Source organism: Plecotus auritus, assembly GCF_963455305.1.
Source record: "Plecotus auritus genome assembly, chromosome: 4".
NCBI lineage: Eukaryota > Metazoa > Chordata > Mammalia > Chiroptera > Vespertilionidae > Plecotus > Plecotus auritus.
The window spans coordinates 88,242,680-88,269,676 of NC_137775.1; the positions used below are offsets into that span (position 1 = coordinate 88,242,680).

General features: G+C 46.3%; 1 protein-coding gene across 4 annotated transcripts in view; it reads left to right on the forward strand.

Annotated features, from left to right (window-relative positions):
* CLIC5 (chloride intracellular channel 5) overlaps window positions 1-26,997 on the forward strand; it is a gene marked incomplete at its 5' end in the record, with an annotated part of 161,330 nt that overhangs the window by 95,893 nt on the left and 38,440 nt on the right. For all 4 annotated transcript variants that reach the window (XM_080664731.1, XM_080664734.1, XM_080664732.1 and 1 more), the window contains 3 exons: window positions 16,811-16,920; window positions 20,776-20,901; window positions 25,647-25,753. In XM_080664731.1, coding sequence (XP_080520857.1) covers window positions 16,811-16,920; window positions 20,776-20,901; window positions 25,647-25,753 — 343 coding nt within the window. The remainder of the gene's footprint in view (window positions 1-16,810; window positions 16,921-20,775; window positions 20,902-25,646; window positions 25,754-26,997) is intronic.

The window sequence follows — 26,997 nt, forward strand, 5'->3', positions numbered from 1 at the left end:
ATAGCCCAACAATAGCAGGCTTCCTTCCTTAGAAAGAGTTTGCAAGTAAACGGAAGTTACTGTGATTGGCTTGTCCTGGCTGACAATGGTAGAAATAGTTTGCCTGGGTTTGGGGTGTGGAGGACACAGCCATAGTACAATTTTTAACCAACAGGTACAAATATTCTATCTGGTACTTTTAAACTAAAAGAAGATACAAAGGTCAATGGGGGAAAAAAGGAGACTCATGTAGTACTTTAAACAATAAAGAATTAAACAAACAAACAAACAAAATGCTATGCTTTGATGAATATCCACAGTGACACAAACTTCTATTCCAAGCCTATGGATAGGAGCAATCTCTGTTGAGCGGGAAACATGTCTTCTCATCTTCTGACAGACAAAGGGGCTGACTTGAGGGGTCCCCTCTGTGGAACCCAGTATTAGGATGCAGAAGCCAAAGCAAGGTGTTTTGGTGCCTGTGAACTTGAGTACCCCAGCAGCACCAAGCCACCTTCTGAGACTTTTAGGAAAGGTCTGGTAGAGCAGAACAATTTTTGCACTGGACTTATTTTGGAGTTCGCTTATTTTGGATTTATTTGGGGGGTGGGGTGGGTAATCTCATATCTTTATAATGGCTACTGTCCATTTTTTTCCCTGAGGCATGACATGGAGAATTTACACTATAGCTCTTCACAAACAAGGGTCATTTCTAACTTCCTCATACATAATGAATAATGCTGAACAAGTGATCAGGGAGAGAACCAGAGAATCCCAAGTTCCACATTATCTAGCCATCTCTTCGTTTTCCAAAGGCACAGATGCAGAAGACCACACTGAGGCAAGGATTCGCTCAAGGATGAGTTTATCTTACAGAATATCTGGGATTAGCTGGAAGGGCTTCTGCACTGGCCTGGCAGAGAGCAGGGGGTAGGGTTTAACCTGCCTCCCGTTGTAGGACTTCTGAAAAAAAATATGGTAGGTCTTGAAACATTTTCCTTTCTGAAAAGAAACATAAACTCCACACCAGGTTGTGGCTTCCTGGGTGATGGCTTGGGCTGTTGTGTGTGTGGTATAGTTACTGGGGTAAGTTTATTTTTTTTAATGGGAGTACAATAAATAGAACATTTCCCGATTTAGTCTGCCATTTAGAAAAGCGTTCCATTTCCCCTTTGGGCCTAGGGGGTTACAAAAGACAGATTCCTTTTCAATTACAACTGGGCCTGGGCTCGAACATATAGCTCAGCAGGGAGCAAGCTTAGATTGAATTTTTTCAAGGCAGAGAAAATGAAGTCAGGTCTCCTTGACACAAAACCCAGCTCAGTTTCCATGTGTGTAGCTATGAGGCTGTTTTAAGAAAGCTTCTCTAAAGCAGTCACCTGATGGGAAGAAGGAGTGTGGGGAGGAGGGATTTAGCCACACAGCTTCTCGTCTATGCTCCTGGTGGGGAGGGTTGGGAGGGCTTGAGAGCTGGAGTGTGAGCCTGGCTTCTTGTCTTTACCCCGAGTGACTCCTCCACTTTACCGCAGAATAAACCTTGGTTAGAATCTATACTCTGCATTAATCAGACCTTTTCTCCCTGTGTCTTCAGCATTTTACCCTTTGAGAGAGTAGAATGACAAATAAGCAGGGGCTAACAAGAGCATCTCTAAAGGTGACTTTTGAAACTATTCAGTTCCCGTAGCTTCTCTGATTATATCTAAACTAGAGGCCTAATGCATGAAATTTGTGCAATAGTAGGCCATTCCCCCCCACCACCCTCACCCCCCAGCCGGCACTGCTTACCTTTGGCTTTCTTCCGGCTGCCAGCAGGCACCCGGGACCTGGGCTTCCCTCGAAGCCCCAGCTTCGTCCGGAAGGATGGAAAGACGTCCGGAAGGATGTCCAGTCTAATTAGCACATTACGCTTTTGTTATTATAGATTACTTACATTGATGATTTTGACTGAAATTTCATCCATCTTCATTCCACTGCCGACTCCACCCCACCTATGGTCTGTGTCTTGGAAAGTCATCTGAACTCTGTACCTCAGCTGGCCTCGTTGGAAAATGAAAGGGTTGAGTGAAGCTGGAGGGATCTGGGTGGGGGTAGGGTAGCTTTGTAAAAAGGATGCTTCTTCAACTGCTTTTCAAGGTAATGTGTTGAGGATACCATGGAAATACGTTAAAGGAGAGTCTTGAAGGAGCCTGAGAAGGTGGTTACAGGAGGTTCTTGCTGTATGTCTGTATCCCCCCTCCAACCTGCAGTGCTGGCTGCTGCCTCACAGGTCCGCCTGCCTGCCTTTCAGGGTAGAATGGCAGCCTGCAAGCTCTATCATCCTCTCAACTCAATTGACTATCAAGCCTGAGGCATGAGCCAATCACAGTGCTGGGAGCTGGGGCTGCCTAGCTCACGAAGTCTCCATTCAGACATTGGAATTCTTAGATGCAAATAAAAGACAGTGATATTCACCTTCTCCCTGCCACATTTTAGGAATACTTTAGAGTGTCCTTCAAGATCATCTGTCTTAATTTATACATTTTATAAATGACAAAACTAAGGCCCAGGAAGGGGGAAATTTTTCACCCAAGATCACATGGTTCTTTGTGCCAAGACTAGTTCTGGAACACAGGGCTCCTGACCCTCTGCTTTTTATTCCACTGCCTTCATTTGCCTCTGGAGCTACCCAGGAAATTCAATTCACCAAACATCCTGCTTCTCCAAACATTCTGGCTAAGGCCTTACTGCACGTGTATAGAAAAACATAACTGCCCTAAATTCATAGTGCTCTTATTAAAGGCAAAGTTAAGTATTCCTATAGTCTCCCACCTACAAGTTAATTAAAAAAAAAAAAAAAGTTGCTTTTGTTTTTAAGTCTTGCCTTCCAACCAGCCCTGGAGTAATTTTAAATTGAGAGTTTTCAATGGAAATTAAAGCAGCCTGGGGTAAGAGGTGCTGCCCTTTGGCCTAGGCACCCATTATAGAAGCTCTGTCCTGTGAGTGGCAGAGGTAAGATATGACTGAATCCTACAAAAGGTATAACCGGTTTCAAGACTCCCGGAAGCTACTGTTGCTCTTCTTCCTATTCCCAGTTCCTCACTCACCTCCTGGCAGCTGTCTGCATGCCTACCACAGGAGCTTCATACCCTCTGCTTATATCTGGTCCATGATTAACATTCAACAATTATCCAGAATCACACTGCAACGTGAATGCTTTCAGAGCTGGTTTTGAGAAATGAGGTAGGGAAGATGCCATGTTGGCCAAGGGTGGCCGAGGGTTAGAGACCAGTGGTGATAGGAATAGCAGACATATATGGGGAAGCAAGGGACATAAGAAGATAGGCTTTAGACCTCGTTGTGGCTTTGCCTGTCACTGGGCTGGCATCCTCAGGCTGGAGGAAGAAAGGAATGGGAGAATTCCTGTGTGGGTTTCTCTGATACAGCAGGAAGGACAAGACCACACACCCCACATCATATAATCAGGTCTCCAGATCCATGCATATGTGGTTTCTTCTGCTCCCATGTCCCTATCTATTACTTTGCTTGAATAAATCATCTTACCCTTCAGGTCTCATCTCAGGGATCATTGCTGGCCCCAAACTTTTCCGGAGCTCACAGGAGGGCTCCTTCATGCTCCATCATTGTTGCACTTCACTATGACCTGCACATCATCTCTTTACCTTTTGTGCCTCTGTGTGGGCCAGCTTCTCAGGGAGATGGAGAAGCTGCGCTCCCAGGCTCTGGCCCCGAGCAGGCCCTCGGTGAAGATGTTTGTCCTGCTGCATGGACCTATCCTACCCAAATGGCCGATGACCACATATGTTCGCAGGTGGAGCTAAAGCCTCCTAGTACTCCCATGGTCAGGAAGCTGAACCTAGGACTTATAGGGGTCACATTGTAGAAAAGCAAAGTTTCTAGCCATTGCTGGCTGAAGGGCAGTGCCTAGGGAGAGGGAATGTGATTGAGCGCAGATGACCATGTGGGAGTTTGGGCTGTGTGGTTGGATTTCTGGACCTTGGCACACTGCCCTCTGTCACCCTAGGCTCCCATTGCTGTTTGTGGTTGTGTTGCGTTGAGATTCCCCACACATCTTTGTCCAAAACATGCTCTCCATTCCCTGGGTGACTCAAAGTGCAGCACGATTTTCAGGGTCCATATAAGGACTGACGATGGGGAGGAACAGCAGTGGAAGTGGGCGGCGATAGAAGGAGGCCCAAGATCTGAAGGAATTTCCAGGACAGATGGGAAAATAGGGACAAAAAGAGCAAGAGGACACCGCAGACATCTCCTGAGATTCTGACTGTGTTTGGAGTGGGCTCAGGGAGCGTTTTTGTTAGTTTTCTCTTTAACACACTCCGTGGGCGATTCTAGTGTACATCCCAAGTGTTAGCAACATCAGGTCAGAGGTGGCCAGGCCTGAAAAAACAAACACCTTTTAATTAAATCAAAATATCCTAGAGTGGGGCCTGGGCATAGCATTTTAAAATGAGCATTTGACTAGATTTTTCAAGCTTGATACAATGCTTTGTTGACATCTTACAAAATACTAATTTTGCAGTTTTCCAGAGGGTCCTGATTTAAGTCACCCTATATAATAAATCTCATGACTCATGTGATTTTAGTGCTTTTAATCTGTCATAATTGGGAAGTTTGGATAGATGAGAGCTTACTGGGCTTAGCTGAGAGGGAGAAGGATAGATTTGTGATTTCTCTAAAGTCTTTTTGATCAACTTGTGATAGTAAGATACTATATTCAAACTCAACATTCCAGCAACCAGAGTGAAGGGCAGAATGAGGATCAACTGAGGACTCTCCACTATCACAAGATCCCAAACTCCAACCTTTGTGGAAGAAGCTGAGCTCAGTGTCAAGATGCCCCCTGTTCAAAGATATATGCAGGTTCATTCCATGAATGTAAGAGAAATGAAATGAATTCATAATCAAAAGCTGGAACTAATTTCTATAGCATCTTAAATAACAAATAAAAATATGTCAAGGGAAGAAAGCCAATGTTTTGACAGTGGCCTCATTAAGGCATGCTTCCTGCATCAGGACTGGTGTTCTCCTGGGGATGCTTCAGTGAGTGGACATCGTCTTCAAATTAAGCCCATGTGGGAAGGAGTTCTGTTTACACTAGGCTGTAGATGTGTATTGCTCTTCAGTTTCCTGTGCTTTGGTGCATTTCTGAGCTGGAAGAATTCCAGCTTTCGGCTTTCCTGATCCAAGAATGAGAATCATAACAATACCTAAAAAATAGCATGACGGTTCTGTAAATATCTGTAGCAAAGGTTCCTGAGTGTTGCGAAAACACAAAGACTCTCAAAGGCTTCAACAGAAAATCACCAGTAATCTATCACAAAACCTGATCCCTCAGCTTCACCCACTGATCTCCCTTGAGTTCCATCCTGTCTTGTCTTTGGATCCTGAATCACTTGTAAATGATATTTGGCTGGAGAATGTAGCTCACACAGGAGCTCAACAGCCTCTCAGAGAACAGACGGCACATGCCTGTCCCCCTTCATGGCCAACATGAGACTGCATTAGTTTAGGAACGCTCTTCTCCGACCAATGGACAGTGGCCGCAGTTCCTCCTGTGTTTGCTTTCTCTATTGAATGTGTTGCTCCACACACAAAAACTTGAACACCGAGGTGTTGTTGAATCTCTGTGCCATCAAAGAGAGCTCTACTGACCATTTACTAAGGCCTAGCATTTCACAAACGGGTGTTTTAATTAGCTCTTTCAAAACGTTTGTCATCTGTTGTCATAATGACAATAGTTCTAAATTTATAAAGCAAATGTTTTATACATATTATCATTCAGTTGTAAAATAACCCTGCAAGGTAGAGATTTCTACCCCCAATTTGAATATAAGGAACCTGAGGTTCAGTGTGTGTGTGAGTTATCTGCTGGGTAAGAAACCACCCCGAAACTTAGTGGCTTTAAACAATGACAACATTTGTTTTGCTCATGAACCTGAAGTTTGGCCAAGACTTGGTATGGATGAGTGATTTTATTTCACAAGGCGTCATTTGGGACAGCTCAAAGGCTGAGCACTGGCATCATCTGAAATCTCACTCATTCACATACCTGGTGGTTGATGCCACCTGTCAGCTGAGCGTTAGCTGAGACTGTCGGCCAGAGCACTACTGAATGCCTCTTTATATGCTTGGGCTTCCTGACAGCATGGTGGTTGGGGTCCCAGGGCAAGCATCCCAAAGAAGAGAGAGAGCATCAGGCAGAAACTGAACCACCTTTTATGCCCTGGCCTCAGAAGTCACACATCGTGACATTCTACTCAGCTAGACCCCGAGAGTAATTGGAAGAGACTCATGTTAGAAGAGGGTGTTAAGTAGAAGCAGGATTGACAAATGTTTAAAAGAGACCCATTCACTTATTCAAATAATTTGGGCATAAGTGAATAGGGAAAAAGCCATATCAGAGCAGGAAGAGGGGCGGGGAGAAGGGGCACTGGTATTGGAAAGGGCAGCTTTTTCTCAGAGAGTCTGTGGAAGAACAGGAGGGAGAACACAGACTCAGTGCAGACTGATGTAAAGCTCAAGGCTGTCTTAGTCAGACAGTGAAACTGAGTAGCCATTTGGATATGGGGCCTACAGTTCCTCTGTGTGGGGGGGTCCTATATAATAAAGAGGTAATATGCAAATTGACCCTCATGCCCTCGCACAAATGGCCGCCCCCATGTGGTCAAAGATGGCCACCACAAGATGACCTGCAGGGGAGGGTAGTTGTGGGCATTCAGGCCAGCAGGGAAGGGCAGTTAGGGGCGACCAGGCCAGCAAGGGAAGGCAGTTGAGGGGGACCAGGCCTGCAGGGGAGGGCAGTTGGAGGCAATCGGGCCGGCAGGGGAGCAGTTAGGCATCGGTCAGGCTGGCAGGGGAGTGGTTAGGGGTGACCAGGCTGGCAAGCAGGTGAGTGGTTGGGAGCCAGCAGTCCCGGATTGTGAGAGGGATGCAGTCGGACATCCCCTCTCCAGGTTGGAGAGGGTGCAGGCTGGGCTGAGGGACACCCCCCCCCCTCAGTACATGAATTTTGTGCACCAGGCCTCTAGTATTTACATAACCGAATTTGGTTGTTTATGAAACCATTTGGCAAACTAAGGTATTGTTGACAGATACTGGATTGATGGGCTACCTGTCTCAGGTCATATTTTTAAATTCACCTGGTATGATGTTTAATTTTGTGTGTCAACTTGGCTGGTGCCCAGATATATTTGGTTGAAATAATTCTAGATATTTCTGTGGTGGTGTTTTTTGGATGAGATTAACATTTAAATTAATGGACTTGGAGTAAAGCAGGTTATCCTCCATAATGTGTGTGGATGTCATCCATTCAGTTAAAGGACTTAATAGATGAAATTGGGGAAGAGAAAATTCTGCCAGCAGACTGCCTTTGGACTCAAATGCAGCTCTTTCTCAAGTCTCTATCCTTATCACCTGCCCCATCAGGTTTGGGACTCACTAAGCCTCCACAATCATATGAGCCAATTCCTTAATATAAATCTCTCATTAGATAGATAGGTAGACAGATAGATAGATGATACTGTTAGATGACAGATACATAGAAAGAAAGAAAAAGAAAAACAGAAAAGGAGAAAGGAAAAGAAAGGAAGGAAGGAAGGAAGGAAGGAAGGAAGGAAGGAAGGAAGGAAGGAAGGAAGGGAGGAAGGAAGGACAGGAGGAAGAAAGAAAGAGAAAAATAAAGACAGACATACACACACACATTCTGATGGTTCTATTTCTCTGGAGAACCCTGACCAGTACACCTGGGACTCTTCATACTATATTGCTCAGGTAGCCATCAGCCCAGAGCTGAGTTAGCTTTTATAGTCAACTTTACATAAATGCTGAGAATCTCTGAAGCCTCAAATGGATGCTTGTTACCTGACTGCTTACTGAATGAAAAATCGCTGAGTAATGCCCCAGTGAGTTAAGCCTTTTGTAATGCTGAGAAAAATAATGCATTTCTCTAAGTGTAGAACTCCCTATCTTCAAGTGGACTACAGACCCCAAGTCATATCCCTACTAATGAAGCTTATCTATCACATTATTAGGAGGACAGATTATTTAGTATTAAAAATGATAATAAGGAATACTATCTGACTTACACTAATAAGAAAAAGTGGGCAGCTCTTCATTTTATAAAGAAAAATTCTCCACATGATAACAGTCAACTTAGGGCTATATAGATGAGTCATTTTATATCCAAAGAAAGTCCTCTTCCTGTGGCCTTTGTCACTTCGACACTCTTTTCTGTAAGGTAACAGCTAGTCTAGCATAGTGGAAAACTAGGAGTCAGGAATCAGGAATTATGTCCCTGATTTGGCCATGGGACCAGGCTGTGCAGCCACCGGCAAGTTGTTGGAACCCTCTGGGCTTATTTCCTTAGCAGTAAAATGAGCTAGAACCATATCACCCCTGATGTCAGCACCAGCCCCACTGTTGTAGAATGTTTATCAGGAAACTGAATATAATGTTTAATCCCTTGCATGACAGGGTTCATGGGATAAAACAAAAAGTTGAAATGTGTCATAAATGGTGACTTAATTAGCTTTCTGTGAAAAACTGTCATTTCTTTCTTCTAGTACCTCATTCAGGTTTTAGCTTTGCCAGATTCTAAAGGAATCAAACAAAGAGCCAAAAATTCTTGCATTTTGAAATACAGACATTTAAACCTCTCTAGTAGTTTGGTCCAATCAGGAGAGAGAAATCACGCAGTAATTCAAACAGAAGTTAAACATAAAGAAGCGTTAACCATGGTAAAAGCATAACCATAACATAAAGAAAACTCTATATGGTATCTCAGAGCCGAAGGCGAATGGCCAAGTTAAGGACGAACTCACTGGAGAAGGAATGGTCAGTCCAGCGAAAAGCATAGAAGTGCATTGGTTTGGCTAGGCCAGAGCTGCTGGAGTTGCTGGGCAAGCAAAGGCCCCCTCCAGAGTTCAGGTGGGGAGCAGGCAATCAGCAGTGGTGGCACAGGTTCGCAGTGGATCCAGGTGTGCAGTGGATCCAGGTGTGCAGTGGGATCCAGGTGTCAATGGGAATGGGAGGCCTGCAGGCCACGCAGGGCTTGCAGAGGACATGGCAGATCTGTGTGCATACAGGGGCCATCAGCAGGCTGTGTGCAGGCTGCAGGGGGCTCTGGCGTTGTGTCAAAAGGGGTGCAGGGAGGTTCACCAGCCAAGGCTGCAAGGTGCTAGAGGGCTCCCATTCTGCCTGTGCTGAGGCAGGCTCTCCTGGCTGTCCTCACGCACTGCAGACCCCAGCCCACACTGGAGATAGAAGGAGCTCCTCTTCCTCCTGCCCTGGCCTCCCTGCCCTCTGAGGAAGCGCTTTCACGCTCACTCAGCAGCACTGGAATGAATTCTCCCCTGTTCTCACAGAGCTTCTGCTGAAGGTGCATTTGGAGTTGAGAGATAAATTGCTTAGTGACACAGCTGTCAAGCCTAAATGTCATCTGTCTTTTGGGATCTTCTCTGAATTACTTTTCCCTCTTCTAGGTCTGGGTGCCCTCAACAGGCTTTTGGACAATTATCAGCTTCCCCTCACTGTCTGGGGACAAAGTTCCATGTACCTGGTGTGTTCATGGGATGTCTCAAACCAACAGTTCTCAAATGGCCCGGCTGGTGTGGCTCAGCGGTTGAGCATTGACCCAGGAAATAAGGGTCAGCGGTTCGATTCCTGGTCAGGGCACATTCCTGGGGCTTGATCCCCAGTAGAGGGCATGCAGGAGGCAGTCTATCGATGATGTTCCTCTCTAATCGATGTTTCTATCTCTCTACCCTTCTCCCTTCCTCTCTCTCCGAAAAGCAATAAAAACATGTTTTTTTTTTTAAAAAAGAAAAGCAGTTCTCAAATGTTCTTCATGGACTCTTAGGGTCCCTGCGACCCTTTTGGGCATTCTGGGAGGTCACAACTATTTTCAGAGTAATATCATTTCTCTCTGGGGTTGACATTTTGTGGGTAAAACCGCTGGTGCTTTAGCCCAAATTGAGGCAGTGGTATAAATGGTTCTAGGAGCCATGCATGCGCAGAAAAAGAAGAGACGGTCTCATTTATGAATGTCCTTGATGAAGCAGTGAGAAGTATATGACGTAATTAAACCTCAGCCGTGGAGGGCATGTCTCTTAAACCACTGGCTGACGAAGTGGGAAGTGCACAGGCAGCTCCTGGGATGCGTCCTGGAGTACAGCAGCTGTCCAAGGAAAAGCACCGGTGGGACTGAGCTGTGAGCTGAACCAGCCGCTCCTTTCACAGAACAGGTTTTACTTGAAAGAGACACCGGCAGACAAGCTGTGGGTTTTCAGACCTGGTATTTGACAGGTATTTCCTGCAAGGTCAGCAAAGTGAGCTTGTAATTTCAAGGATAACAACTGATTTATTGCCAATGATAAAATACAAGCTTTTAAGAGAACATTAGAATATTGGAAACCATGTCTCCACCACTATGAGCTTGGCAGCTTCTTACTTAAACTTTTCTGATGAGCTCCGCTGTGATGTTACTGAATGAGGTGCTTTGATCTTGCATAACGAACTGCATCAGCACTTGGAAGATCTGTATAACTCAGTGAAATACTATTTTCCAAGTGATAAATTCGTGATGCTACAGAATCATTCTGGGATAAAAAGATCCATTCAAAGTGCAAGACAGATGAATGGGTTTTAGTGGAATAGAAGACTTTAATTGATAGAATTTCAAATTCCATCTATCAACTAACCTTTAAGAAACTACTATTGTTGCCCTGGCCAATGTGGCTCATTTGGTTGGGCATCATCCCCTGCTCCAAGGCACATGCCCAGGTTGCAGGCTCGATCCCTGGTAGGAGGCGTGCCAATTCATGTTGCACTCTTACATCAATGTTTCTCTCTTCTCCCTCCCTCTCTCTCTAAAAATCAATAAACCATTCTTAAAAAAGAAACTACGATTGTTGAGTTTCAGTATGGTATTAAAGAAAAATACCCACAACTATCTGAAAAGTCTATTAAGTTACTCCCCCCTTTTCCAGCTGTGTCTCTGTAAAGCCAAAACTTAATCATATGTATACATCAACCAATTTACTTACATTGCTAAACTTCTTTAAAAAAGAGTTTCTTTATATTAAAACATGTCATATGTATATATATATATATATATATATATATATATATATATATATATATAAAAGCCTAAGCGACCATTACGACTGGACAACTGGCCGGTAGCTATGACACACACTGACCTCTAGGGGGCAGACGCTCAACACAAGAGCTGCTCCCTGGTGTTCAGTGCTCTCCCACAGCCAACCTCCCACAGCTGGCCAACTTCCCGCTGTCCCTTCCCCCGGCCAGCCGGCCCCAATGGCCCTGATCGCCAGCCAGGCCCCAATGGCCCCCACCCGTGCATGAATTCATGCACCAGGCCTCTAGTGTTATATGTTTATTGTTATAATATTTGAATGAATAAGTAAATATTTAAAATATTTTTGGCTTTCACTTAAAATAAGAGATATTGATAGCTATAACCAACATAAACAAAAGATCTTTGGGATCCTCAGCAATCTTTAAAGGTACCTAAGGATTCTGAGATCAAAATGTTTGAGAACTGCTGTCTAAATAAATCTCCATTAGCCACTTGAATTTACAAAATTGCAGGAAGTTATGAGTGCAATGACTGAGGCCAAGAGAGGAGGTGACTGGCCTAGTCAGGGTCACACAGTGAATTGGAGGCAGGGGTGGTTATAGAGCCATGGTCTTCTGCTTGTTTCTCAGGACACTTTTCAGAGTGCCAACGTCAGAATTTTGAAATAGTCAGGCCATAAAGAGGGAGTGATGTCACCCTCCCCTCAACAGGCATCCACTCTAACAGGCACTGAGTATCAACTAAGTCTCCGGCAGCTTGTTGCTGCTGAAGTCAAAGTAAATAAGACATGGCCCATGTTTTGGGGGTAGACGAGCTTGTTGTATAGCAGGAAAGACTACATGAAAGACATATACTGACTTTCCTAGCATATAACATATAGTGTATAATCATACAACCTATGAAATTACATTATGCTATTATTATCACTTGATATTATCTATATACTAGAGGCTGGGTGCACGAAATTCATGCATTGGTATGGTCCCTAGGCCTGGCCTGCAATCAGGGGCATCTTCCCTGGCTTCCTGCAGCCAGCCCTGCCCTCCGCTGCCACCCACTCCGGTTCCCCATTCGCCATCGTGCAATTGGAGCCTGATGGCTGGGGAAAGGGACCAAGAGGTTGGCTGTTCCTACCTGCTCGCCGGCCCCGCCCCCACTGCAGGTTGCTCTCTGTGTGTGGGGTGACTGGTGGGGCGGGGGCCTTGGCCTGGCACCACCCGTGTCCCCCGCCACCCATCCCCAGTTCCCTGTTTGCCATAGGGTGATTGGAGCCTGCTGCCCGGGGAAAGAGATTGAGAGGTGGTCAGTGCACCTCATAGTGACTGGTCGAGTGGTCATTCTGGTCATTCCACCATTAGGGTCAATTTGCATGTTACCCTTTTATTATATAGTATATAAAAGCCTAAGCAACCATTCGACCATTTGACCGGTAGCTATGACATGCACTGACCACCAGGGGGCAGATGCTCAACACACAGGCATGGAAACATGGAACAGACTGATGAATCTCAGAGGGAAGTGGGGAGGATAGAAGGGCGGCAGAGATTAACCAAAGATCTTATATGCATACTAGAGGCCCAGTGCATGAATTTGTGCACTGGTTGGGTCCCTTGGCCTGGCCTGCAGAGATCGGACCAAAACTGATGGATTCATGCACCGGGCCTCTAGTATACTGTATGATATTTTATAAGTTTTATTTAACTTACAATATATAATATAGTGTAACATAATATGTAATACTAGAGCAGGGGTCCTCAAACTACGGCCCGCGGGCCACATGTGGCCCGCCGAGGACATTTATCCGGTCCGCCGGGTGCCACTGCCTGTCCTGCTTAGCAGCCGACTTGTCCTGGGCCCGCAGTGTGCATAGGAATTTGTTCATAGTTTTTTTTTTAAACTATAGTCCGGCCCTCCAACGGTCTGAGGGACAGTGAACTGGCCCCCTGTTTAAAAAGTTTGAGGACCCCTGTACTAGAGGCTGGATGCATGAAATTCGGGCAAGGGCCTTGGTCCCGGCCCCCACCCGTTGCCACCGCAGCCAGGGGGAGGGGCCTCTGCCTCGGCCCCCGCCTGCTGTGGCTTTGTCTGGAAGGAAGGACGTCCAGTCTAATTAGCATATTACCCTTTATTATTATAGATAATATAGTATAACATAGTGTAACTGACAGTCAATACATTTACTCTATGTTATAGGAAGTACTTTGGGGGTGTAAATGGCTGGCAATTGTGAGCATGTCCACTAGGCCCATGGCAAAGCAGAATTGTGAACTTGAGAACTCTGCCATTAGCTGTGCACCATTCTGCTTCCCACACTCTCCTGCTTGCATTAGTTTCCTGTGGCTGCCATAACCAATGACCATAAACTGAGTGGCTTATAACAACAGAAATGTATTCTCTCGGCGTTCTGAAGCCTGGAAGTTTGAAATCAGGTGTCAGCAGGGCCATGCTTTCTCCAACCTCTCCAGGAAGAATCTTGTCTCTCTTAACTTCTGCACTTTCTGGCAATCCTTGAGGTTCCTTGGTCTGTAGAAGCATCACTCCAATCTCTGTCTCTGTCTTCTTATAAGGACACCAGTTATATTTAGGGCCCACCCTAACTCAATGTGACTTCATTTTAACTTGATTTCACCTACAAAGACCCTATTTCCACATACGGTCACACTCACAGGTTCTGGGTGGACGTGAGTTTGGAGAGGGGCATTATTCAACCTGCTACACCGCTTTGTTCCTGCCTCCAGCCCCAGTGCTCAGAGCCTGTTTGGACCAAAGTCTGCTTGGATTTTCCCTCACACTTTTTAGGGCCTGGGATCCCATGGAGCCCCACCTCATTCTTCTTGGTTGATGTTTTAAATGGTTGCCCCAAGCTCACCCCATTTAACCCATGGATTTAACAAATGGTTCATTCAGGCCCCAGGACTGATGAATTTGTGAAGGAGGAAAAGAAAAAGCTGAACACTCAATAGTGAAAAGGGGGGGCCCTTGCTGGGTGGCTCAGTTGATTGGAGTGTCTTCCCCTATATCAAAAAGTGGTGGTATTGATTTCCAGTCAGGTCAGGACACATACCTAGGTTTCGGGTTCGATCCTAGTCAGGGGGAGTATAGGAGGCAACCAATAGATGTTTCTCTCTCACATCGATGTTTCTCTCAAAAAACGAATCCTATATAATAAAACCTAATATGCAAATTGACCGAACTGTGGAATGACTGGTTGCTATGACGCCCATTGACCACCAGGGGGCAGACACTCAACGCAGGAGCTGCCCCCTGATGGTCAGTGCACTCCCACAGGGGGAGTGCTGCTCACCCAGAAGCCCTGAGCCGGGCTTATGGCTGGCAAGCGCATCGGCAGTAGTGGGAGCCTCTCCCACCTCCGGGGTAGTGCTAAGGATGTCCGGCGGAGCGGGCCTAAGCTGTCAGTCGGACATCCCCCGAGGGCTCCTGGACTGCGAGAGGGTGCAGGCTGGGCTGAGGGACCTCACCCCCCGCCGGTGCAAAAATTTCGTGCACCAGGCCTCTAGTAAAATATATATACTCGGGTGAAGATTAACAAAAGAAAACAAAAAACCTCCACAAATAAGCCTTAAAAATGGGCTAAGGTCTTGAACAGACATTTCTCCAAAGAAGACAAAATGGCCAGCAGGTATATGAATGGCCCTCTCTGTGCTTCAGTTTCCACATTTGTAAAAGGGTGATAATAATCCCACTTCTCATGAATTAGCAATAGATGTAAAGCACTTAGAACAATGCCTTGGCAATGTAGAAATGAGTTATTATTACTATCATTATTATATAATTTTTGTCCAGCTAATAAGAATTCTAGTACTTTACTAGTTCCTCCTTCAATTCCCTTATCACCCTCTTATCACCAGAGGTAAAACAGAGGCTAGTTTGTGAATGTGTCTTTTGTTGTTTTGTTTTTTAATTCTCCAGTTGTTCCTTACATTGGAACCAGCCCTGGGGAAAGTGCCTTTGTTATGTCTTAAAGGACCAAGTACCAGGTACCTGCTGAGTGAGGACTCTGACATCACAAACTCAAGTTAGCTCCAAGCTATTGTTAGCGTAATAGTTGCCTGTCTCGAGTAGCTTTATTGGTAACTTTAGCTCTGCTGGCAAGCACACCAGTGCCCTCCCATCTTTCAGATTTTATATAACGGAGCCCAGGGCATCTCGACTACGCAGGGGTGGGTCTGTTTCCAGCACTGGGGAAAAGTGAGAACTGAATAGGGATGGGGCTCTCGGTGTAGTTAAGGGAGAGGTAAAATAACTGTAATTTCATAGCAATTACCTACAACCAACACCGGCAAAGGCGCCAGTTTTCCATTATAAACCCGAACCTCTGCTGGGAGTGATTTGCAAGACAGAAATAGGCACACAATTAGGCTCTTGGTACGCAAGGCCTCACTCCTCCATACTAAGGCCACAGTAAAGCAAACCTCAGGGGGGAAATAATGTGTTGAGCTTTGAGAATGCATTGCTTTACTCCCTTTAAAAAAAACACATCTTAGTAAGTCCCTATTTCAGTATGTTGGATTGTTTGCAGCTTTGCTAGTAGGTCTGGGCGCCTCCCCTCTCGGGCCTCCCTGTCAGAGAAGCCGGGTGCCTGGGCCACCAGATGAGGCCACGGTGTCCAGGGGAGCCAGCAGCAAACCAGGGAGAGTGGGTGACTTCTCCCTGTACATACCATGTCTGGGGACAATAAACCACTCCGGGGAAATAAATTACATAGAGATCAGTTCTCCAGCCTTTCTGTGTGTTTATGTGTTTGCTGAGAATGAATTCTTATAAAATTCATGTCCCTGCAACCCACTCAGAAGTAAAGATAGACTTGCCTTTCAGACGTTACAAAAGCAAAAACATAAGACATGCTGTTTTGAGGAGGGTTCCGAGAAGGGGAGGTGTGAGGAGCAGAGCATGCCAGCGCCCAGTAATGCTATCTGCTATTGTCATATTCGTGTTCCTGTCTATCCCACGCCCAGCCCACAAGGCCATGATTCCTTTGAATCCCCTGTACAATTTCCTCCAGTGTCTTGCACATAATCGATAGTCAATAGGTATTTGTTCGGTGAAAGGATACTTTAAAATGAATGGTTTATTGACACTGATGGTCCAGTACTAGTCAGAACTAAGTGTACTGATTAAAGTCTTGAGTCTGCTGACTAGTGAGATATAGGGAGATAGGGTCGAAGTCTGAGGTTTTTGTACTCATGGTACCCTCATGGAGCAAGGACCAAAGGGTCAGAGAAGGTAAAGTACAGAGGAACATATTTAGGTTAGGAAGAGCCAAAGAAAAGCATTTCTAATTGTTAGAACTGTCCTCGGAATGGACTGCTTTGCGAGATAAATTACTGGTTGGTTAGTGGGGATAGTCAAGCACAGACTCGATGATTACTTGGAGTGCAGCAGTTGGTGGTCCAATATCACTGGTGTGTTAGATGATGTGATATTGAAATTCTCTTTTCCCCTCAGAATCTAGGGTTCTATGGTTTCAGAAAGCCATGATTCTACATAATTGCCATACTGGAGACTCAAATTCTGTCCAGCCCTTCACCCATTGCCCTGCAGAGACGCTAGGAAGACAAGGGCGAACACCTTCAGGGGTTGGGCTGGGGCAGGGTTTAGTCAGTTCTCTTCAGACCATTGTTTGGGAGTTATGATCCTCTGTTCCTTCTTGCTGATATGCATGTACAGCTCAGGACTCTGCTCTCTTTTTCCTAGGCTGGGATCGATGGGGAAAGCATCGGCAACTGTCCCTTCTCTCAGCGCCTCTTTATGATCCTCTGGCTGAAAGGAGTCGTGTTCAATGTCACCACTGTGGATCTGAAAAGGTAAAAGGTGCTATGTTAATGAGGAACGTGTTTAGCTGCAGACAGAGAACCTCCCATGAGGGAGGGAAAAGCCTTTCCATGGCTCCCGGCAGCCTCCTTGGCCAGGTCCCTAGTGACAAGAGGCTGCAAAAGCCAGTGTCTCGCTTGAGGCCGAGCGCTTCGATGCCCAGATTAGGAGAGTTCAGTTAGCAAGGAAGAAGGAGGGAATGGGCGGAGGGTACCCCAGTTGAGAATGCCTGGCACAGAGATGGGCACAGCATCTTAAAATCCAGGAGTCACCCATTCCCATAGTTCTAGGGCCCCCATCCTGGGGGACCTAGCAGGGCTTCAGGGGCCAGAGTCTGAGTTTCCAGGGAGTTGGGATCCAGCCCATTTCCCCTGCTCCATCCCATCCTTAGGGTTCCTTAGTGTGAGAGCTCTGGGTTACACGCAGGATGGAAAGTTACTAGTGTTCCTTTTTTAAATGCCTCATAAAAATACCAGGCATTGTTCGCTATCAGGAGCCTCATTATTTTATTTTTTTCAGTTACAGTTTATTCACTGTTATTTTGTATTAACTCACCCTCTTTTCAATCTTATTTTCTATTTCCTCTCGGCCGCCTGTCTTTTAAGTGTGGCATCACTGGGAGCTCACTCCCTGAATGTTTTATCATATGCCTCGACTTTCTTCCCTGTGAGCTCAGCATCTTTGCTCAGTCACCTTTATGCAGATTGTCCTATACCCAGAACCTGCTGTCTTCTAGTTATGTCACCTGCATTTTCAATGATCACTTCAAACTCTTTATGTAGAGAATTCTATCTGTCCATTTCCTCTGAGTTGGGCTCCCCTCCTGAATTCCTTTGTTCTCCCATTTTCTAAGCTGAAGCATTTCCAGCTCCCTTCTCTTGCCACCTTCACTGTCCGTCAGTGACTCTGCCACTGGGCCATCTCTTACTCCAAGCTCTCTTGTTCATTCTCACAGCCTATGCCTGGTTCAGGTCCCACTGCTGCCAGCTGCATTGTTTGCTCTTCAAACTGGTCTTCCTCCTTCTGGATCCTTCCAGGTCTCTCTCTCTCTCTCTCTCTCTCTCTCTCTCTCTCTCTCTCTCTCTCTCTCCCCCCCCCCCCCTTATATTGTATTAAGGTTATTCTCTCTAAAATGATGCTCTAATCACATGGCTCCCTCTGCTCAGGACACCTCTGACACCTCCCAGCGCCTGCGGAATAACTCCTCTGCAGCCTTCCTTTGCCTTTGTCTTTTCCTTGGTTCTTCCCAACATTCTCTCCACGCTTCTCTCTGACTTGCAGCCGCTGACTGGTTGGACGGCCTTCTGCTGCCCTGTTCTCGCTAGCCTCCAGCACCTGGCAGATGCTCCCTGCCTCCCAGAGGCTGTCCCCATCTTCCTGAAAGGACAGGTTGTCCCAGTGCCCCCTGCAGCATGGTCCTCCCCTGGGAAGCCACCCCTCCCACCTCTCTGCTGTCAGACACATCTGTCACTCAACCTCCTCCAAACTCCCCAGCACCTCTTGTCCCTGTTGCCTGGTGTCCTCATTTGGTATTTCACCTACTGTGGTATCTACAGTCCCAGCACTTTACAACTAGTGAGTGCTTTTTCATAAAAATATCATACAGCAGATGACCTTGTGAAGGCCTGTCTTCTTCATTTTATACAAGGAAACTGAGAGGGACACATCTAAATGACTTTCCCAAGTGCCATCTCGAACTGGAGGGGCTGCTCCTAGACCCGCTCTCCTTGGCTCAAATGCCATTGTCTTCAGCATACCATTTGTCTTCCAAATGAGACCTTAAGTCCCTCAGGAAGAGGCTGGGGTCATGCTCTGTTTTCTTATATCAGTCATAGCAGCTGATTTACTTAGATACCAGCTAATATCTGTCAAATGAGCATGCATCTGCTGTGAAGTTACTGTCTGTGACAACTAAAGGGAGTAGCTTCCTTCAGTGCAATAGAGGAGGTCTCTGGATTACCACCCATAAACATGGATTTGTGTGTTACCTGGAGCTCAGAATGGCAGAGGGAGCCACCCAGCATTCCTCACGTGTTTGTGCTGTTCCTTCACATCTGTTATCACATCTGACCCTGCCAACACCCTGTGTGGGAGGACAGCAAGTACCACAACTCCGGTTTACAGATAAGCAAACTTTCTCACTGCCTAAAGAAAGAAAAAGATAAGAAAGAGGAAAGAAGGAAGGGAGGGAGGGAGGGAGGAAGGAAGGGAGAGAGGGATGGAGGGAGTCAGGGAGGGAGGAAGAGAGGAAGGAAGAAAGATGTATATATATAATAAATAGTTAAGGGACTTTTTAAATGTATGATATAATACACTACAAGAAGTTTAGCAATTTCCAAAACTGATTTCTTTTCCTGGCACCAGCATTTATTGGCTGAGTGACCTTGGACAAATTACCTTACTTTTATCAGCCTCAGTTTCCTCATCTGCAAGATGTGGTGCCTTTGCTGAGGGTCACTGTGAGGAGTTAGTGAGCAGCTGTGTGAAGCATCTGCACGTGGTGCTGGGCCTGCTCAGAGCAAGAGCTCCGCACGTGTTGGCTGTTCTTAAGCATCACCCCTGCCTCAGGGAGCTGCAGATCAGTCAGGGGAAGAGGCTGGTACACTTGGTAACCCGTGAATTCGACCTGGCAATATGTATGTAAATGCCAAGTGTCTAATTTCAACCATAAATGCTGAAGAGGACCAGAGAGAGGACCACAGCTGACCAGCACCCACTGGCAACGTCCAGCGGAGCCTCACAGCTATGGGCAATACGTCCTAGGATGCCCGACTCCAGAGGCCACTGCTCTCTCCAGTCACAGGGAAAAAAAGCAAAAAAGAAAAAAAAATCTCTGTATCTTTAAGCTAGAGAGGTAATTGCTAAAAAATAAAATCAGTATGGATTTCCCCTCCCAGCTGAGAACCCAAGCATTGCAGCTCTAAAAACACACACAAAAACAGGAGGAGGAGGTAAAGAATGTTCTTACATTGTCTGAAATGAGAGACGTGTACAAAGCAAACAAAGGGACTGATTAGATTAATCAGTAAATTAGATTTTAAAAGTACTTTCAGTCTCAGTTGTCTAAGGAGCTCCAAGTGCCGAGTGCAGCTGGGCAGAGTGTGTTTGGGGGGCGATATGAGAGCAGCGCTGTAATTGAAATTCCTTTCTTCCCCTCCCAGACTGATTAGGCCAGGAATTTGCAGCATTACAGATTCCTCTTCTCCTGCTGTTTACTTTTCTTCAGTTTCCCCATCTGCTGTTTTCCGCTCAGGACTCCCACAAGTGTGGCACCTGAGAGAGCATCCGGGCGAATCTCGGGTCCAGCCTGTTCCTGGAAGGCTCCATGGTGATTCCTCCGCTTCCTCCTCTCTTCTCAGTGCGCCCCCTCCCCCGCCTCCCCACATCTGCCAGCCCTCTCCCCCTGACTTGGCTCTGTCCCTCGCTTGCATCCCCACAGCTGGTGGGAGCCCAGAAGCCCGGGCGGGCATGAACAGGGCCCCTGTCAGACCCAAGCTCACTCCCCTTCCTGTTGAATATACCCTTAACCACGCAGAGGACACTTCTTAGTGTAAAGGTGCGAGGGTTGCACTCATTCATGTATGAAGTTGGGAATTCTGGGCAGGGCATTTTTGTTAAGCTAAGCAGTGAAGGAACCTTTGAAAGTAAAGTCCATCCTCTGACCTGAGTATTGAACGCTTGGCACTAATTACATAGTCACCTGCCATTACTCTGTCTTAAATAGTACTCAGCTCCTACCTCTTAGCCACGTTGGACAGCACAGGAGTGTAACATATGACACGCCCCAGGTTTCCCTGAACGTGAGGTGCCCTGGTGTCAGCCACCCCTGAATCTTGCTCTCTCCACAGAAAGCCAGCTGACCTGCACAACCTCGCCCCCGGCACCCATCCGCCCTTCCTGACCTTCAACGGGGACGTGAAGACGGATGTCAATAAGATCGAGGAGTTCCTGGAGGAGACTCTGACCCCTGAAAAGTAATGAGCTGTTTATCTCCACAGCTATCGGCAGGGAGGGGCCATGTGGGAACTGAAAATATCACAGTGCTAACGTTGAGGGGGCAGATTTCCAAATGGGCCTCGTTCATTCAGAGCATAGGACCCTCTTTTCAAAGAGACAGGCCAGGGCACCCTCCTCACCCCCAAAGAGCTGCCAATCTCAAAATTGCTCCATAAAGTCCAACTCCAAGAGTGGGCGCCCTGCGAAGTGGGCAGATCATTCCCCCTAAGGATGACTTCAGGAGCACTGGGAAGGTCAGCACCCCTCCATCCCCCTAAAGAAGTCCTCTCTCCAGTTCACTTTGCCTGGAAGACCCCCATGTGAGGGCAAAATCTCCCTCATTTCAGAAAGAGAGCTGAAAGGCTAATGAAATGAAAATAAGCCAGGAGAGAGGCAACCCACAACTCAAAGCCACACGAAGGCATGAATAAGAGTTGTAAATCGGACCAGGTCTGGTCTGAGGTTATAATTAAACATGAGAAAACGGATTGAGAGCAGCATCTCTTCTGAGAAAGGGCACGGGGAGGGGAGACCAGGGGCTGTAGTTTCCTGTCAGGTACGTAAGCTGCTCCTCATGGAAAAGTGGAGTAAAGGGCAGATGGGGTCTAAAAGTAGCTGGAACTGGACCTGTTTGTTATATTGAATTATAATTAGGGATTAAGACAATCACCAAAGTTCTTTTTTTTTTTTAATAGTAAAATAATATTATGTATAGAGCTTCGACTTTATCCTGTAGGGTACATGAAAAGTTCTAAGTGAATGTGCTGGAGAGTCAGTTTTCAGGCTTACTTTCCAGGTTGGGGACAGGGAGATGAGGAGGGCAGAGATTGGAAGAGTTAGAGGTAGAGAAATCAACAGGGAGAGCTTTGGCTGCTGTGGCTCAGTTGGTTGGAGCATTGTCCCATACACCAAAAGGTCAAGGGTTCAATTCCCTGTCAGAGCACATGCCCAGATTGCCCAGTCAGGGTGCATGCAAGCAGGCAACCAATTGATGTTTCTCTCTTCCTCTCAAATCAATTTCTAAAAAAATTTTTGGGTGAGGATTAAAAAAAAAAAAAGAAATCAATTGGGAGGAGCCAATTGGTGACATCCTGTTGGTGAGGATCCAATCACATGACCCCAACCAAACTGAGAGTGAGAAGCTGGGAAATGCAGAGTAACACATGGATACTTATTGAGCATGAGTGGTCTCTGCTACAGGTAAATTACTTAAAACATTTCCTTTAAAAAATGTTTTTATTGATTTTAGAGAGAAAGGGAGAGGGAGAGAAACATCAATTGGCTGCATCTTGCATGCCCTCTACTAGGGATTGAGCCTGCAACCCAGGCATGTGCCCTCACTGGGAATTAAACTGGCAACTTCTCAGTGCATGGGACTATGCTCAATCAACTGAGTCACACTGGCCAGGGCTTAAAATCTTTCTAATATTTAGTTCTCACATCTATAGAATGATGACCATAACGTTGATTTCAAGGGACTATTGTAGAAGATAGTGCTAGTTATCCTAGTGACTGACATAGAGTAAGAGCTCATTGAATAGCAGCTTGAAGAGTTAGAAAAAGAAGTCAATGCCTCTTTTGTGACTGTAAGGACAACTGGTGAGCTTAGATCTTAAAACCACAGATCCCAGTGGGTGTCTTTTAATGAATAAGCCAGATTCCGTCCACCTCCAAGGCTCATTTGCTTAAGTAGTAGAGACAGGACAAGGCAAGCTCACAATCAAAGGTCAGAAGAGTCGGAAGCCATTAGCCTGCTTCTCAGGGAAGGTTTGGTGAGAAGAGGAAGCAGAGATAATGGAGAAGGGACAGAGGGCAAGTCCACTCACTTTTCAGCTCATTAGAAAAAGGAAAGTCAACACACAAGCTGCCTGGGGAGCCCCTGAAATCAGCAAAGGTCACTCCACAAGGACAGGAAGACTGACTCTCTTTTTCTCCAGGGGAGCCCCAACATCAGAGTCAAGGCCTGGCTGCTGATAGGCGCGTACTGCATGTTGATTTACTTGCACTGGGGCCCTTTTTCAGTGGCGTGGTGGTCAATGTCTGGTCAATGAGAAGTCAGTTGGGACTCTAGGCCAGTGAGAGCCCTTCCATCTACAATCATATATGTATTTTTGCTACTATTTACAAAAGAAAGTGTTTTTTGGGGGGGTAGGGGCAACTGTTTTACTTCCCAGAATGAAGCTGAAGTGCATGTCTAAGATGAATACATTTGAAATAAAATGTCTTAAAAACAGTGGAGAAAAGTTTCATTAGTTAGAGTGGAGGTCCACAAACTCTCCTGTAGTGCCAGATAGCGAGCCGGCTTGGCTCTGTGGGCCACGCGGTCTCGGTCACAACCACACTCTCATAGAGCGAAAGCAGCTGTAGACAGTATGTGAACTAATGGACGTGGCCATGTTCCAATAACGTTTTATTCACGAACACTGACGTTAGAATTTCATGTTATTTTCACACATCACAAGGTAATATCCCTCTTTTGATTTTGTTTTAATCATGTAAACAGATGTTGGGCTGGGTTTGGCCTGCTGGCTGTAGACTGCTAACCTGAGTTAGAGAAACTCGCTGTTGCCTTGACTGTCACCAGACATCACAACCTTATTTTAAAGATGTTTCTATGAATGAAACACTATTCTATAGCCTTTGGAGAAAGAGGATGGACTCTGTAGCCCACCTACTGCATATTTAAAATACAGTGTGAATATGGAGCTGAAATAAATATACTTAATATCCTGCACACAGTAACCTCCACAAGTCTAGTTACTGAAATCTGTGAGATTCATATTTGAAGGCACACTCCCCAAAGGACAAACTTCTTTACAGTAAGGTCTCAATGAGTCCTAGTGCTTAGAAAACAAACAGTACTACCACAGTCTCCCTGATCACGTGGACCTTGTCCTCCCTCTTGGATTGGGTTTGATCAGATTACTGGAAGTGTGAACAAATGATGGCATTAAAAAAACACACACATAACAAATCCAAACCTAAATAAAAATGCATTTTCTAGGCCCTTTTCTCTTTCCATTTTTACCTTATCAAGCAAAAACAAAGCATTTGGTATCTATTAATAACTTAAGGCAATCAATTCTAAGAGCATGCCACATTCTCCGCGAGAAGGTGAAAATAGGAAAGTGTTATCCTAAATTCCCAGGTCTTGGTAGATTACCTAGCATCTTGTAGTAAAGCTTGCTTTGTGCCCCCAATCAGAGCAGATGAATTTGATAAATTCCCAGTAATACTCAGGAAGACGGGTGTGTGCAGAACAGGCGCAGAGCGCCCCCTACTGGTGGATGGAGAGAGTTCATCCATGGTGTTCAGCCAAGGCTCAGGAAGGATTTGGGAGCTTTGAGGGTAAAACAGCAGAGTCTATTGGAAATTAAACAGCTACCTATCATGGCCCAAGAGTGGACAGTCCTAGCTAATGGGCCAGAGGAGGAGCAGAAAATATGAAAGAACAACAGATAAGCTTTAAAGGCATTTTGGTTCAAATTATTTAAAACATTAAATAAAAAAACCTGTTTTGCTTTTCAAATATAAAGCAACCAAACAGCTCACCATTGGCAGCTATTCACCCAGAGATCACAAAGCTTCACAGACTTAATGATAATGACAACCAAGCAACTGTCTTAATCTCCTCTCACCCCGCCTGGCCAAACACACAGAATGCATGTGAAATATATATATATATGTGTGTGTGTGTGTGTGTGTGTGTGTGTTTTAAATCAGAATTGTTCATTTTAATGGTGTGAATGGGGTCAAACCCATGGATTCCCAACAGGCAAGTTTATCTCATTCTGTCTCAAGGACTATTATCTCAATGGTAAACAGTCCTAACCCCAGTGTACCTTTTATATTCTTCTGGCTTCAAAATGAAAGACTGTGCAAGGGAGAGGTTCTGGATCCTTGCAAATCTGCATCTACACTTAGAAATGAAACAATTGAAAACACTTGCCCCAGCCGATTTGGCTCAGTGAGTAGAGCATTGGCCTGCAGACTGAAGGGTCCCAGGTTTGATTCTGGTCAAGGGCACATGCCTGGGTTGCGGGCTCAATCCCCAGTAGGGGGTGTACAGGAGGCAGCCGATCAATGATTCTCTTTCATCATTGATGTTTCTATCTCTCTCTCCCTCTCCCTTCCTCTCTGAAATATATATATATATATACTAAAAAGAAAAGAAAAGAAAACACTTCTGCTGCTGATGGAGCCCAGTGCTGACCTTCTGGCACACCGATAAGGAGTGTGCAGAGGATGTTTCAGAAGAGGACCAAACCCTTTCGGGAAGTGGTTTTGAGGCCTCAGTGGCATCTGCTTACTCCCAGAATTCGCTCCAGGATATAATGAGGGGCCTGGCAGTGGGTAGTGATTTTAATGTGCTTTGGGGAACTGTCAGGGACCTTGCCAGAGCCAAGTTTGAGCAGATTTTTGATTTGGGCCTTTAATTGGTGTATTGTTGTTGGTGGTCCAGGAATTCGGCACCTCTTGGGCCCTCTGAATGGTGTTCTGGTTCCTGTCTCCAGACTGTCCCTGCAGGCAGCTCACCGGCCTCTGTGTCCTCCACTGGTGAACGAGGGCTGAGATGCCCGCCCTTCCTAAAGGGTGGGAGTAACACCCCAAAGGGTTTGTAGATCCAGCTAGAGACAGGAGTGCTGCTTGGACGGGAACAGATTCTCCCCTAAAGGAACTCCAGGTTCTCACTGACCCCAGAACCCCGCAACTTTCATTGCAGGTACCCCAGACTGGCTGCGAAGCACCGGGAATCCAACACAGCAGGCATTGACATCTTCTCCAAGTTCTCTGCCTACATCAAAAACACCAAGCAGCAGAACAACGCTGGTGAGTGACTCCCTGCCACCAAGACCCCCTGGCCGCACTGTCCATGCCCAGGGCATCTCAGATACTCAGGTCAGAGAGGCACCGGGGAGCAATGCTGCTTGCTGTTCGTGCCCCCGCCCCACCCCCTCACAGGGCAGGTGTTGTCGATCCTGCTTTCTGGCTAGTGCGGGCGGGCGGAAAGGCCACGGGCCTTACTGCTGGACTGGGGGGAGGGATGCATTGTGTGTGCCGAGTCAGCCTTAGTGCACAGGAGGGTCCGCCTCCGTATACTATGGTCCATTTGTCCCAAATTCACAACCCTGCCTGTGCTCTCAGGAAGTACTGTTGGAACAACAGCTTCCTCTGGTTCCTGGAAGACTTCTCAGGAGGCTGTCAGAGGCCCTGGTGGGACAGCGCAGTCACCACGGTGGGGAAGGCTGAAAGCAGGGGTGGAGGGGGCGGGGGGACCACTTCTCAGAGCCCGCTCTTCCTCCAGTGGCCTGCGGAGCTCGGGACTTAGTCCCCTGTTGCGGCTTCTCAGAGGGCCTCGAGCACCTCACTGAGGCTCACAACACATCCAGTCCCTCCTTCGGCATTGTCCTTTCAGAATGAACTGATGCAATTGGAATAGAACAGTCAAACTGAGCGTGTAGGACACCTAGAACGTAGGCCCTAGAGAAGGAAAGAAGCAAGGAGGAGAACATCTGCTTGCCCTCTGAGTGGGAGAATGAATGAGATCGCCTGATAGGCTGGCGCCTGGGTGGAGCCCAGCACAGAGCCAGAGTGAGTGCTTCATGAGTGTCTGTGAATGAATGGCCATCAGACAAACACATAGTGGACCAAAACAAGGGGGCATATGACAGACCTCCAGGAGCTCAGGGAAAAGGCATTGCTTTAGACCAGCGATTTCTGACCCGTGTGCCGCAAGAACTTTTAAAACATGCAATTCCTGACTAAGTCAGGGACATAGACCTCTTTTCCCTTAGGTTGTCAAATAAAAAATAAAAAAAAATGACAACAGCCAACACAGCAATAGCCATCCGGTGGGAATGAATTAAAAGTATACCTGTTTGTTTTGGGTTTTTTTGTCAGATTGGCAAAAAAATACAATATACGTTTTGGTGTGCCACAGAATTTTACTAATGAGTTTATGTGCCAGGAGGCGAGAAAGGTTGAAATCACTGCTTTGGACCCAGGTGACCAGGAAAGGCAGTCACTCCTGGCTGAAGAAGAAATTTTGGCAGGTGCAGAGTTGGTGCAGCAAG